General features: G+C 41.3%; 2 protein-coding genes across 3 annotated transcripts; one reads left to right on the top strand and one right to left on the bottom strand.

Annotated features, from left to right (window-relative positions):
* Nucleotides 1–2,298: 2,298 nt before the first annotated feature.
* Nucleotides 2,299–6,685, bottom strand: LOC108971308. Its single transcript, XM_018937275.1, has 5 exons — nt 6,295–6,685; nt 4,973–5,997; nt 4,799–4,921; nt 4,406–4,737; nt 2,299–4,346 (listed from the first exon to the last, which is right to left on the bottom strand). Exons 1-5 carry the CDS (start codon nt 6,464–6,466, stop codon nt 2,456–2,458), a joined length of 3,543 nt encoding a protein of 1,180 aa, XP_018792820.1. The 5' UTR covers nt 6,467–6,685; the 3' UTR covers nt 2,299–2,455.
* Nucleotides 6,686–7,023: 338 nt separating this feature from the next.
* On the top strand, nt 7,024–9,626 carry LOC108971311 (NEDD8 ultimate buster 1-like). 2 transcript variants are annotated; one of them, XM_018937278.1, is made up of 9 exons: nt 7,024–7,113; nt 7,196–7,363; nt 7,425–7,548; nt 7,605–7,805; nt 7,867–8,012; nt 8,069–8,311; nt 8,374–8,919; nt 8,979–9,062; nt 9,124–9,492. In XM_018937278.1, the coding sequence occupies exons 2-9, from the start codon at nt 7,244–7,246 to the stop codon at nt 9,490–9,492; spliced, it is 1,833 nt and encodes a 610-aa protein (XP_018792823.1). In that variant the 5' UTR covers nt 7,024–7,113; nt 7,196–7,243. The 2 variants fall into 2 exon arrangements, with proteins under 2 accessions (XP_018792823.1, XP_018792824.1); XM_018937279.1 differs by lacking the exon at nt 7,024–7,113 and having other exon boundaries at nt 7,244–7,363; nt 9,124–9,626.
* Nucleotides 9,627–12,880: the final 3,254 nt, after the last annotated feature.

The following is a 12,880-nucleotide window of genomic DNA, read 5'->3' as shown; positions in this document are numbered from 1 at the left end:
GAGAGAGTTCACTGGAATACCGCTAGCCGGCAGCAAACAGAAAGGACTTTGTTGGATTGGCTGCCAGCAAAAGCATCAGTTGGATGGTAGTAGCCGCAAGCGGCGCTTTGTCGTGTACGGCACAAAGCGGAAATTGATGATAGTCGATTACCAAATGGTTGTTACGTCCGCCTCTCCCTATCACCCCAACAAAACTGGCCAAATGGTCGGCTTAGTGTAATTAAAACTCAAACTTAGGAAAACATTGTTGCACTGCCAGATTAGAATAGGAAGCGCAGTCGCGAAGTACCAATAAACGGTGGCGAAAACATTTGCCATTCGACATTCGACTTAGGGGACTGTAGAAAATTTATGGTTAACAAAATTTAGTAACTAAGAAACTGCACTGATTTAAAGGAATGAATTGTAATTTATATGTTGCGCACAAAATTAGAATACAAGTACATGTGATTACAACAAAACTGTGTTTCTTTCTCACTATATAAGTCAATTTGCTTATAACCTGCCACTCTCCAAGGATCGTCCAAGGTTATGTGCGATAAGTGGGGTATTCAAAGCGTTTTACGAATGCTACGGTTAGCGGCGAACTCGAACAGACTAACACACAGTCGCCTTCGAAAGTGATGATCATTCCCGACTTGGGAATGTTCTTTGAATGTTACACCAAATATCTCGTCTTTTGATATACCCTGTCTACAAGGTGCGTTCCAAAGTAAACAGTACATTTCAATTGATGAAAGAAGTTTATGGCGATGATTGCCTATCCCACAGCAGAGTGCACGAGTGGTTTCACTGTTTTCAAAGTGGTCGTGAGGGCATAAATGACGATCAGCATGTGGGCCAAACAAAATTCGTGATCACCGCAAATTCCATCGAAACTGTGCGTGAATTCATAAAGAAATTTGACCAAACATTAACCATACCATACCGCGCATTTACCTGATATGGCACCGTGCGACTTCTTCCTTTTCGGAAAAATGCATTTGCCCATGAAAGGAAAGCGTTATGCAGACGTAGAGACCATTCAAAAGGCTTGCACCGAGCTAAAACATTCGTGGACCATGCAAAAAGCTGTTTTGAAGCAGCAGAAGACTACTTTGAATGAAATAAATTAACCTTGCCGAAAAAAATATGTAATGTTTTTTATTTTAAGTCCTGTTTACTTTGGAACGCACCTTGTGGACCGAAATTCGGTATTTCAAAACGAATCGTTCTCAACCGGATTCTTAGCCACATATTATATATAGTACATAATAGGTTCAAGCTGTAACATCTTAATGTTTTTATCATTCGAAAGAACACTCTTTGGCTTTTCTATTTTGATAATTATATCTTTTAAATTTGGACCGCTACGTCTCTGATGGTCCATCCATTGAGTCCACTTTCCGATGATTCGTTCGAACATTTTGACTGGCAACTGGCGAATGACACGTTTTGATCCAAGACCTAAATCGAAGCGGTATTGTCCACATAGACTTTAGGTTCCCACAGGAAAAAGGATAAGGGGGTGATATCATACGATCTTGGTGGCCCATCGACAGGCCCAAAACGTGAAATTATCTGCTGTGGCGCCGTCTTGTTGAAACCAAATGTCGGTTATCATGGCGCGATAAAAATCGCCATTAACGGTTACGTTCTCACCGCCATCATTGTGGAGGAAAAATGTACCGATGATCCCACAAACTCCACAAATCGTTGTTTTTCCTGGATGAAATGGCAGCTCTTGAATATCTTTAAATTGCTTTTCGTCAAAGCCTCAACGCTGAAGAAATTTTGGCTCAAAAGCGTCGGATCTTTTTGGAACCATAGAGCGAAGCGGTGTCACTTAGGAAGGTCGAACGGATTCAGTTCTTGCACAAGCTGTATTTTTTACGCTTCAAATTTAAGTTCTCCACGTAAAATGCGCCATGCCGTTCCACACGGCAGTCTGAGTAGCTGTGAACGGCGCCAAATTGGCTTTTCACGGTCTTGGTTCACACTCTCAGCTACGGTTACTATATTTTCTTCACTGTGTGCTGGACGTGGTCTATTCGGTCGAATACAAACCAATAATGGAATATGGATGGTGGTGTAAGTCTTTTCATAATCAATCAAAGAGAGGCTTTTGAAAAAAGTACCTCGTAACTGGATCACAAGAGCTATGCAATCTGACGGATCGTAAAATCAACCGCGAAGAACTTCCCAAATAAACACATTGACTACTCAGATACAAGAAATTTTTTTCTTAATTACAATTTAATTTGCATGTTCTGTAAATTGTTACAAATAATTTATTAAGAATTTTCTTTAACATTAAATTGATAAATTTCGATGAATTTATGAAAATTTATTAAAATTAAAATTTGGTAATTAGCGAACAAGTTCGGTTATCAACTGTCGGCTTGAAAACTTTTCTGCTTGCTTTATTATTTGTGTTCACATCGCAGCTCAACTCCACTCTCCCGTTGGAGAAGTTTTACTCCCAGAAATCGCTGCCACTATCGCTTTTCTTTCTGCGTTCCGCTCCGCCGCCACCGCCGCCGCCGCAATCGGACATGTGAACCGCACTGCCAGAGGAAGAACTGAAACGTGACACCTCCTCGATAGCGGGCATTGGCAATGAGCTCACCTTAACAGTACCCATTGGTTCGTACTCTTCATCTACCTCCTCTTCGACCTCTTCCTCTTCCTCTTCATCCACCGCCGCAACCAGTTCTTCCAACTCTATCTCCTCATCAACTGCCTCGACCATGCTAGCGATTTCGATCGATGACTCGCTCACCACTTCTTTCAGGTTATCATCTTCGCATATGGAGAAGGTTGTTGAGGAAACTGTTGGCGCCAGAACGTTGATTGCCGTCGCTGAACTTGTAATATTATAGTACTGTGGCCTTGTTGTTGGCACAGATCTTTCCGCCGACATCTTCCGTGCTTCCACATCAGAACTGGCAAATGTGTTCAAAGCTTCCTCAAAGCCTCCATTCGATTTCGGAGTTTCTGTGCTTTTTATGGTTTTTGTTCGGCGCTCTTTACGTTCCGTTTTATTCTGCTTGTATTTACGGAAAGTGCTGGCGGGCTCGTTGGTCACAGATGAAGTTTTGCCACCTTTTTTAGTTTTTGGACTCATTCCATGTTGCTTTTGTTGATTTCTTTGTTTAGGCTTACTTTTCTCTTTTTCTAATGGATCGGCACGTGAATGTGACAACTTCTCATTCTTTACGCTTGTTGGGGTTTCGGTGAACAACCGATGCATTCGCTCCATAGTCTCCAAGAAGTTCACTGTGGCCTCCACTGGATTAGTGGTTTCACCGATCTTTTTATCACGATCTTCAACTTTACCTCTTGGACTGCCTCCCTTTTTGCCGCTACGCGTACTACTAATTGTGTCCGATGCCTCCTCCTCGACACATCTATTTCTTTTGTCGCTATTTTTGCTGTGATCACTCGAACTTTGATTGTCGTGAATGTCATTATTGTAGCTATATGTTTGCGAAGCAGCTTTCAGATGTTGCAGTAACCCATCCGATGTCCGCTCGTGGGTGTGTCGGTCTGCTCGCTTGGCTGCAACAGCAGCTATGACAACAGTAGACACCGAGGTAGTTTTGGCAGATACTGTTGGCATAGTTGTCGCTGGCGCTGTTTGCATTGGTTTTGCAGCAGACGTTCTTGAGGCTTCAGCAGCCACGCTGGTAGTTGGTTTCCTTGCCAGTTGGTTAATTTTGGGTATGCTTGCCTGTGCAGTATTTGGAAGGACTGCATAAGCTCTATGGAGAGGAGCTCCGTTGCTTCTGGCACTCACTGTATTGGTGTTGTTGTTGAAATTACTGTTGTCCGTTCGTGGCTCAGATGACCTTGTAGCGTTTTCGTTCCACTGAGATGAGTGGACATTGCTCGATATCAAATTACTCTGGGATTCGCTGGTACCGAAATTCCGATTGTAATAGTATGGCTCAAAACCTAGAGGTTTGAATTCTTCCTCGTCACTACCCATCTTAGCATACTGTCGATCACCTTTAAACAGTTTTGTTTTCGCCTCCAAAATTGCATTGCGATACTCAAAATTCGGATTTTTATTTTCTTGATCAGTCAAATCTACGAGCGAATCTTTCGATTCTATCGTTTTATGGCGGATTTTAGTCTTCACCTCATGCCGTTCCTTTTCCGCTCGGAGTGTGGAAGATGTTCGGATATCTTTTAAAGTCTTGCGATAGCTGTCGGCAACTTTTGGGATATCCTTTTTATTGCTCTCGGAAAGGCTAGATACCACTTCGCGCATAGTTTCGGCCTGCAAACGCTGTCGGTCCAGATAATTTCGGAAATTCAGTTCCAGTTGATTGCTTTCATTCTCAAGCTCTTGAATGCGCATCCTACCCACAGGAACTAGATTGTAGTTGAAACTTAAAGAAAATTTTAAAGTATTGCTCACTTAGCCTCGTAAACGATTTGGTCTACAGTTCGCTCTTGCTGTGCAATACTTTGGGCCATCTTCTGCAGTTTCTTCTGTGTATTCACCACATCCTTCAACAAGGGATCTCGAGTTCGGGTGTCATTCGTCATATCGGCCTGTGCATTAGCATTTGCATCCTCTTTTTCTGCTTCGGCAGTGGGTAAATTATTGCCTTCAGTCTTGTGTACATCTTGAATTTTCTGCAGAAGTTCCGTATGTCGGCTCTCGAACTCTTTCAATTGCTGTCCAATACTCTCGTTGAGCATTCGCGCTTCATTGGAATAGTCACATTGTGGAAGACGAGAGACGTGCTGTTGGCGGAAAAAACTATTTATTTTAGAGACAATGGAAATCTTTATTGAAAACTTTTACCTCCATTAATTTTTCCTTGTATTGTATTTTAAGCACTTCTTTTTGGTGTCGTAGTTTCTGGTCGGATTCCTTCCGCAGCAGCTCGCGCTGCTTATTTAGCGCTTTCTTTAGTGATACTTCTATCTGCAATTATAATGTAAATATAGTTAAAGAAAATAACGGTTATATATTTACTCTGTCTAAAAACTTCTGTCCGTTCCTTGTATGGCGCATCTCATGCACCCAATCAGTGTAGGATTTTTCCCCTGTAAGCTTTTTATGCTCCGCACAGTTCGGCGGTCCGTTGGAAAGGTCTACTTGCACTGCGGCTTGCGAAAGCACTGGCTTCGTTGGCAATATATGTTGCAATTGGCTTTGTTTTTCATTGCTGGCGATCAGCTCCTTCGAAACCGATCTGAAACTTTCGACGCACTTGGTGAACTGTGTCGCCAACGCGTCGACTGCTGAGACAACAGCGCCCACTTGCTTGTTCTTGCGTTTGGTGTGCGTCATATGCTTCAGTTGGCTCGTTACACGTTCTAGGCTGTGGTTTAACTTTTCGTAGCGACGAGTCCGCACGCTTTTGGCAAGACGTGTAGAGGGCAAGCTGTCGCGGTTATATCGCAAGTCGTTTAGTTGCTCAGACATTTCCTTTACTTTGGTGGAAAGTATCACCAAATATTTGTTGAGGTATCTTATGTTGGTGCTCGGTATCTCATTTTTTGTACAACTTGCTTTTAATGAGTCGTTTGGTGGGGGTCGACGTTCCGGTTCTTGTGTTGTATTGTTCTGTTCTACAGTTTGCGTTCCTTCAGTTGCTGTGCTAGGCTTAATAGAGGCAATTCTCTTCGCATACTCCTCCCTCTGTTTCAATAAATACCGGAGGATCACCATCAAGAGAGAAATATTTTTATTGTGTTCATATTTTCTAATAATACTATTTTTAAATGGAGTCTCTTGAGGTGTTTTACTAAATATGGCTTCTAAAATTTCTTTGATTTCATCACCGCCAAACCGGAAATGCGGCGAGCTCTCAAAGTCCGGAAGTGTGTTTCGAAATGGAACCTCGGTGCAGAATACTGACAACGAGAAATGGCAGTTTTGTGCATAGAGAAATTCAGCAACGAGTGTGTTGAGCGCCAACACCAATGGCGAGAGTGTTAGACGCTGCGCGGAACCACCGGTGGTGGTTGTTGTAGTTTGTGCCAAAATTTGACGCCCTGAAATAAAATAAACTTTTTATTCCATATTTCGTAAATGTTTTCGCAACCATTTTTCCATCACTGATGCAAATGCCTCAACACTGCATTGCCGACAAAAAAATTATCGATAAAGACTGCTGCTATGGCAACGCCATGAATGAAGGCTCAAACAAAAATGTAAACAAAACTAATTATGAATGAAAGCCCATTGCGTATTGGTAAGAATACATGTGCAACACAATCTCATACCTATTTATCCATTTGTAAACCCTCTTTAATGATATCAGTCCCTTTATCCATGTGGAAGACACTCACCTAACGCAGTTTTGTTGAAGTTTGATATAAGATCGGTTCGCAACTTTGCTTGTAATGACCGCGCCACATCGTCGCGTTCCATCCAGTCTCGGAAATGCTTCTCGAACTCCTTGACTGGCAGTTTAGATAAATCAGTCAGATTGGCTCTCATATCCATTTCCGCGTTAGCCATGTTAATAAAATTCAACACAAAAAGCCTTCTTCATAAACTTCAATTTTTATGCGTCTATTTCAAAATTTTCTTCTTTTCTTTTCACAATGTCGAAAACTCACTGTCACTTTTTGGAATTTTGTCTGTCCACCACAACACAATTGGAATTTTTACTGGGCGCAGTGTACAATATATTTGTGCAACGACCCCTTTCCGCGTTGATAAGCATTCATGCGTAACGACAAATGTCAGTAGAAATAAAAAATTGTTTTAAAAGCAAAGTGTGTTCAGTGTAAGATTTATGAAAGCATTTCCCAACTCACAATTCATAAACAAAGTTGTAGGGGAAAATTTCACCTCAAATTGCATTTTCTCTTCTTTCAGTTGGCAAAACAGTTTTAGAAGTGTTTTTTGGAAGAATAAAATTCTCTTAAGCTATTATTAAAAAGTTAATAATCAATATTAAATAGTTTTGATTCTATGTGTTTCCTTCCGTCCTCTTTTAAATTATTTAGAGTAGTTCACTTGACTTGGGCAGAGCGTTGGGGGCTTTTTTTTTTATTTAAGATTTTTTGGTAACACTACATGCAACCCTGCGTTCTATGGTCATATGTTTACGAATCGAAATCTTTGTCAATATCTGATGATCAGGTATAAAAATAGAGAAGGTAAATATAAAAACAAAATACAGAACAATTTTTCTACCGATGAAATTGTGAAATATTTGTATTGTCATTCCACTTACAACAGGTTAGGTGAGATACAGTCTTTTTTAAAACTCTAAATATTTACGACGTCATGTCCCACATCGACAATGTCATCATCCAGGTTAGAGCACGACTACAGCTCCTGGGCATTAAATTGTGGGAAGAACCATATTATTTCTCAGATATTGGCGGCATAGAATCGGAAATTGATGTGAGTTCACTTTAACATTTATAACAATTAGGCAATTAAATTAAATGTTCTCAAAATTCAGCGGCTCGCAAAAGATTTTAGCACAAATTTGAGTCTCAGTATATCAAACTGCAAACTAGCACTAACAGAGCTGCAAGATGGTGCTTTACGAAAATTGGCGGCACGAAAAGAGTTCAACGAGACTGGTAAGTGAAGGAGGATTATTCTATTAAGAACTAGTTCAATATTTGGCTACGTGTAGGACTCGCTACGTTCAGCGTTAGGCGCATCAACAACCAAGAAGGTACGCAAAATATGCTGGAAGTTAAATGCGATTTGAATGCATTGGGGAAGGAATTGCAAAGTCGTATTGCCGAAAAACTACAGTTGAATGACCCAAATCGTGTGAAATGCATATCTGCCGGAAAAATTATTGATCCAGACAGAACACTCAATGGGCAGGGTAAGCTTTCATATCGGTTCAAATGTCACAATTCTTAAAATTTCAATATCTAAATTTATAGGACTGAAAAATAATCAGCAGCTTATGGTTATTATCAGTGAGATCGATCGTGATGAAACAAATTCCAAAGAGGCTATGTATGACCGCATACGAAAAATTAAAATGGATGTCGAAGCAATAGTAGACTCAGAGCGACAGTTGTTTGAGGTTCGTTTAAAATAAGACTAACCATAAGCTAAATATTTATAAAACGTTGTTTACAGATGGAAGATCAAGATGGCAATCCGGTGTTCCTGCCTCCAAATGAGAATCGTGCACTCTTGATGGCGATGGGTTTCTGTGAAAAGGCGCGCGCCGCCATCAAAAGACAACATTACGACGAAGCTTTGATTCTGCTGCTCGAAGCTGATGAGAAATTTACTACCTGCAATTCTGGATTTCTAGAGTCAGTAGACAATTATGCCCTGGTAAATTTAGATATTGTTTGGTGTTATTTATGCCTCAAGGTATGTTGCAATTACGAAAAGTGAGCAATTGAATAAACACAAAGCTTCCACCACATTTTTAGAACGTTACGCAATTGCCCGATGCTCAACGACGCTTAGACATTTGCGAGCAAAGCTTTCGTCGCAGCTACGGTGAGAATATGAATCGACTCATTACACTCAAAGGCAATGCATGCCCGGAGCGGGCACTTTTGATGCGCCTACACTTGCTGCAGGGTGTGGTACTCTTCCACCAAAATCGGCGTGATGAGGCCTACGAACGTTTAGAGATTGCTGGCCGTGAGCTACGCGAATTAAAAGTGGACGACAGCGCTGTTGAAGCACTGGTTGAAATGGGTTATGAACCATTCGAGGCGCGTTTGGGTTTGCGTGCGTGTAGTGGCAATTTGGAACAGGCTATCAACTTCATACATGATCGCAGGGAGAAGAAACGCGACGCGCGTGAACGTTCGCATAAAGAGCGTAAAGTAAATTCGAAGTTAACACGGAAAAACAGCGACAAAGACTGGGTGAACCCGCGCAGTGTCTGCACACTAATGGAAATGGGATTTTCACATGATCTTGTTGTTGCGGCACTGAAAGAGTGTAATAATGACTTGCAGCGAGCGGTAAATGACCAAATTATGACATTAATGTATAGAGTATTGAAGACTATGCCATTTTACAGCTGGATTTGTTGCAAACCCGTAGCGACGAACTCTTGAAAAACTTGCCAAAGAAAGAAACTGCGGATACAGACTTGTTAGAACAGGTACATAAGTTATTTTATATTTATACTGTATTGGTGGTTTTGAACATAATTGCCATTTTAGCTAAAACAACTTGGTTTTAACGAAGACATGACACGCGTTGCTCTTGAGACAACCTCAAACGATATGGAGAAGGCACTCGATTTTCTTGTTAAAATATTTGGAAACGAAGTGGAGCTTGTGAAACAGATGGAGCGCATATCTGAAGCAGCTAAAATTGCCACCGGCGGTGACGATACGCCTTCCACGTCAAGCGGCATTGGTTCGCTTGTGAATACGGCTTTGGGAAAGGTGAAGAACGAAATGGAATCTCTCAAGGCATATGAACGTTTCAATGAGGATATTACCTCGAATGAGCAGGACTACCTCGATTTGCCACTACTACAGGAGGAGCAAATTTTAGCTGAATATAAACGCTTTTTGGAACAATGATTAATAATTTTGCGAATATTGCCCAATTCATTGTACGCGTATATATTGATGTATATGTGGGCGCTTTGTATATTTTACTATAAGAATAATACAATAAATATGACACACATATGTATGTATAATGACAACTGTAATATGGTGTTTAGTAATCGCCGAATAAATGTTGGCTGTCTTCCATTCATTCAAGACAATGGCATATTTCTGAAGAAATTGTTCAGTTCGGGCCACTATAACATCTAGCCGACATACAAACTGGGCGATCCAAGAAAAAAGTTCTTGAATGGTAGCGCAATTGCGCATGCGCCAGAAGACATTGAGCACAGACATGCACCACAAGTGCTGCCGGCTCGATATAGATTGTTCAATTCGTTTCTCTACAACGCGTGGCCAATCGAAGAGAGCTATTGATTATTTAGGTTATAGCTGTCTTGTCCAAAGAGGGTTAAATCGCTGAAATGACAGTCGGTTCAGTAATAAGACCCACAACATCTGCTCCGAAATTCACCGGCTAACGATCATATTAGAACTCACCAGCAGAATACCCCTTCTTCAACACTTACATCCGAATTAACTCCCAACTTAAAGCAAGCTCGACGAGAAGCTGGTGAGTCGGTGCGAGATTTATCGGAGCGGCTCATATTTTCAAAAGAATTAATGGCCTCTATATGGTTTAAAATCCGGCAGTACACCATCGACGCTAAATTTAGAGCCTGTCGAAACGATTTTAGCATCATCAAGAAAACAAAACTCGGAAACGAGCAACGTGATGAAGAGGATGAATATTGTAGTAAAGAAGAAATTCAATTCAAAAAAAGACATTCTGATTTTTATGGCAGTTCCATGATAGGAAAGAAGATGGACTCAACACAGATGTCAATCATTTTGCAAAACAGTATTCCGTTGATATATCCGATAAGTTGTCCAATGACTTGAAGAGCTCTGGCATATTTATGATGTTAATTTTGAAATCCCACGAAGGCTCGAAAATGAGAAGAACTTTTCAAAATATTTGCATCGCTTTAAGAATATTTTGCACTTTATCCGTTTTTGCTTGAAGTGGTGAACGTTCGTTTAGTCATAGGGCAGGTCTAGAGCCAGAATTATCCATGAATTTGAATTTACAGACTATTATCGAAGCATTTACTACCGTCAAAGTTCGAAAACCTCACTTCGAAGTTCCAAATAATTGAAGATTGGTTTTAAACTGTATGTTCGCGAGTCGTAGACCAGCATTTACACCAACAACAATGTCAGCCGACCTTTTGCCAACAGGTGCTACCGAGTAGGCAATTGAGAAGTAAAGTCCACTCCCGACGAACAAAAACCAAACTCTCTAAGTCACTCATCATCCTCGTTCTGCTATATGGTATGGTATGGCATGAACGATGACAACATCTGACGAGTCGACGTTACGAGCTGTCGGAAGAAAGGTTTGGCGGGAGATTTGTGGTTCTTTGCGCATTGGCAACGTCGAATGCCGCAGTCGATGGCCTGAAATACGACGACATTGACATAGTTCAGCGAATTAAGAGACACATGTTAGGTAATGTCGTCCATATGTACCCGCCGTGAGAAACTGAGAAAGAGGAAGAGATCAGGTGAAGAAGTATCTGGCTGCACTTTGTCAGGAGTATCCTACTTGGTGGTAAAAAACTTATTATGGTTTTAATGATTGCCGTTACTACAAGAGGGTTAATGATCCTGTATCAATATAGCTACCACAAAATATATGGCATCACTTATGGTTGTAGTCAAAATCGTTTAAATCCAGGAAAGTTTCAAAATCGTCCGTGCGTTCGTATCCAAGGAAATCGAAGCACTTTTCTTAGCGACATTTCAACCCTTTCTTAGCGAGAGGCTATCCATTTTTCACCATCGTTCTTAATATAATAATATCATCAGAGTATGAGGAGTTAATACTCTGATGATATTATTACTTGAGAGCAGTTGTACTATAAATGTATACTTTCCGCTGGTGATCTTTTTATCAATACCAACAAGCCAGATCTTTTCAAGTAGTATAAAAGTCAGGCTAAGCGTAGACCAATAAACATTTCAACAATTAATCACATGAGAGGTGAACTTCAGCAACTGACAGCAGAAGTTTGTGACAGAGATAAGGTAATTTCATCTCATCTGATGAAAGAATAAAATGGGGTAATACAATTGGCTCTTCTTTCATGGGACAGCGTTACCAAAAGGGTAAACTTCACCAAGAAGTTCAAGGTTACCCTTAACAGCAAGGCGGAATGGAACGATTCCATTCTCGAGCTACTTCTTAGGTATAGTAAGTATAGTCAAGTGCTTCACCGATTGCTCGAAAACATCGGAGGAAATTGGAGCAGAAGACGCAGAACCACTCACCTAACTTTCCATACCTATGGGAAGTTTTCCGGGCAGTTTTCAGGCAGAAGTTTACGCTATAAGTCGGTGCATAGAGATAAACCTCCAGCGCAACTATCGCAAAGAACGTTTTACCATACTTAGCGATAGTCAAGCGATACTTAAAGCAAACCTGGTGCAAGAGTGTAGAGAACGGCTGAATAGCCTAGCGGAACGTAATCAAGTGCACCTCATTTGGATGCCCGCTCACAAAGGTGTAGCCAAGAATGAACTGGCGGATGAACTGGCCACCACCGCAACATCCACTAACATGGTAGGACCTGAACCCTTCATCACGGTGGGTCCTCATACCATAATAGAGCTGCTCCTCAAGGAAGAAGGAGTAGGAAGTGAAAGGTATTAGCAACAACTCCAAAGCATGCCAATGCCAAGTTGCTAATGGGGAGCTATAACCTCAGCAGGTTTAAATATGTAAACAACCTCCCTAGGAACAAATTCATGCTCCTTGTCTCATTCTACACTGGAGACTACAAGCTGAAGAAGAGCTAACATAACTTGGGCCTAGCTTCTTGTGCAACTTGCCGGTTCGACTATAGGGAGTCTGAAAGCCTCTGGGATCAATGTTTCCAAATAGGGATCATATCGCCCCTCCCGCATCTAGCACTATATTGGACTTTATCAATGTGCTAGGCAAGTCTTTGTGATTTAGCAAAGGGCGCAATAGACTTACGGTTGCGGTGCAGTCCTCGTCTATTTTATTTATCTTATCTTTACCCTTTTCACTAAATTCAAAGCCAAAAGTCGGTCTGGAGTAAACTGTGTAGGCATAATAAGCTTCTCAGTCAGCAGGAAAGAATAAATCATTTCGGATGGATTCGAGCTCCGTTATCGTCATCGTCCCCTGAACAACCAGCGCGACTGTTGCACGTCGTATTGGCGTGATTATATAATTCTTCTTCTTCTTGATTGGCGTAGACACCGCTTACGCGATTATAGCCGAGTTAACAACAGCGCGCCAGTCGTTTCTTCTTTTCGCTACGTGGCG

Source organism: Bactrocera latifrons, unplaced genomic scaffold, assembly GCF_001853355.1.
Source record: "Bactrocera latifrons isolate USDA-ARS-PBARC rearing strain unplaced genomic scaffold, ASM185335v1 scaffold_34, whole genome shotgun sequence".
In the NCBI taxonomy this organism is placed as follows: Eukaryota; Metazoa; Arthropoda; class Insecta; order Diptera; family Tephritidae; genus Bactrocera; species Bactrocera latifrons.
This window is presented reverse-complemented; position numbering and strand designations above follow the sequence as displayed.

Excerpts from the sequence above, each read along its gene's own strand:
- LOC108971308 (XM_018937275.1), bottom strand. The coding sequence starts at position 6,466 with ATGGCTAACGCGGAAATGGATATGAGAGCCAATCTGACTGATTTATCT. Across the intron at positions 5,998-6,294 it reads CTTCAACAAAACTGCGTTAG|GGCGTCAAATTTTGGCACAA; the intron begins GTGAGTGTCTTC and ends ATTTTATTTCAG. Across the intron at positions 4,347-4,405 it reads CAAATCGTTTACGAGGCTAA|GATGCGCATTCAAGAGCTTG; the intron begins GTGAGCAATACT and ends TCCTGTGGGTAG.
- LOC108971311 (XM_018937279.1), top strand. The coding sequence starts at position 7,244 with ATGTCCCACATCGACAATGTCATCATCCAGGTTAGAGCACGACTACAG. Across the intron at positions 7,806-7,866 it reads CAGAACACTCAATGGGCAGG|GACTGAAAAATAATCAGCAG; the intron begins GTAAGCTTTCAT and ends CTAAATTTATAG. Across the intron at positions 8,920-8,978 it reads ATAATGACTTGCAGCGAGCG|CTGGATTTGTTGCAAACCCG; the intron begins GTAAATGACCAA and ends GCCATTTTACAG.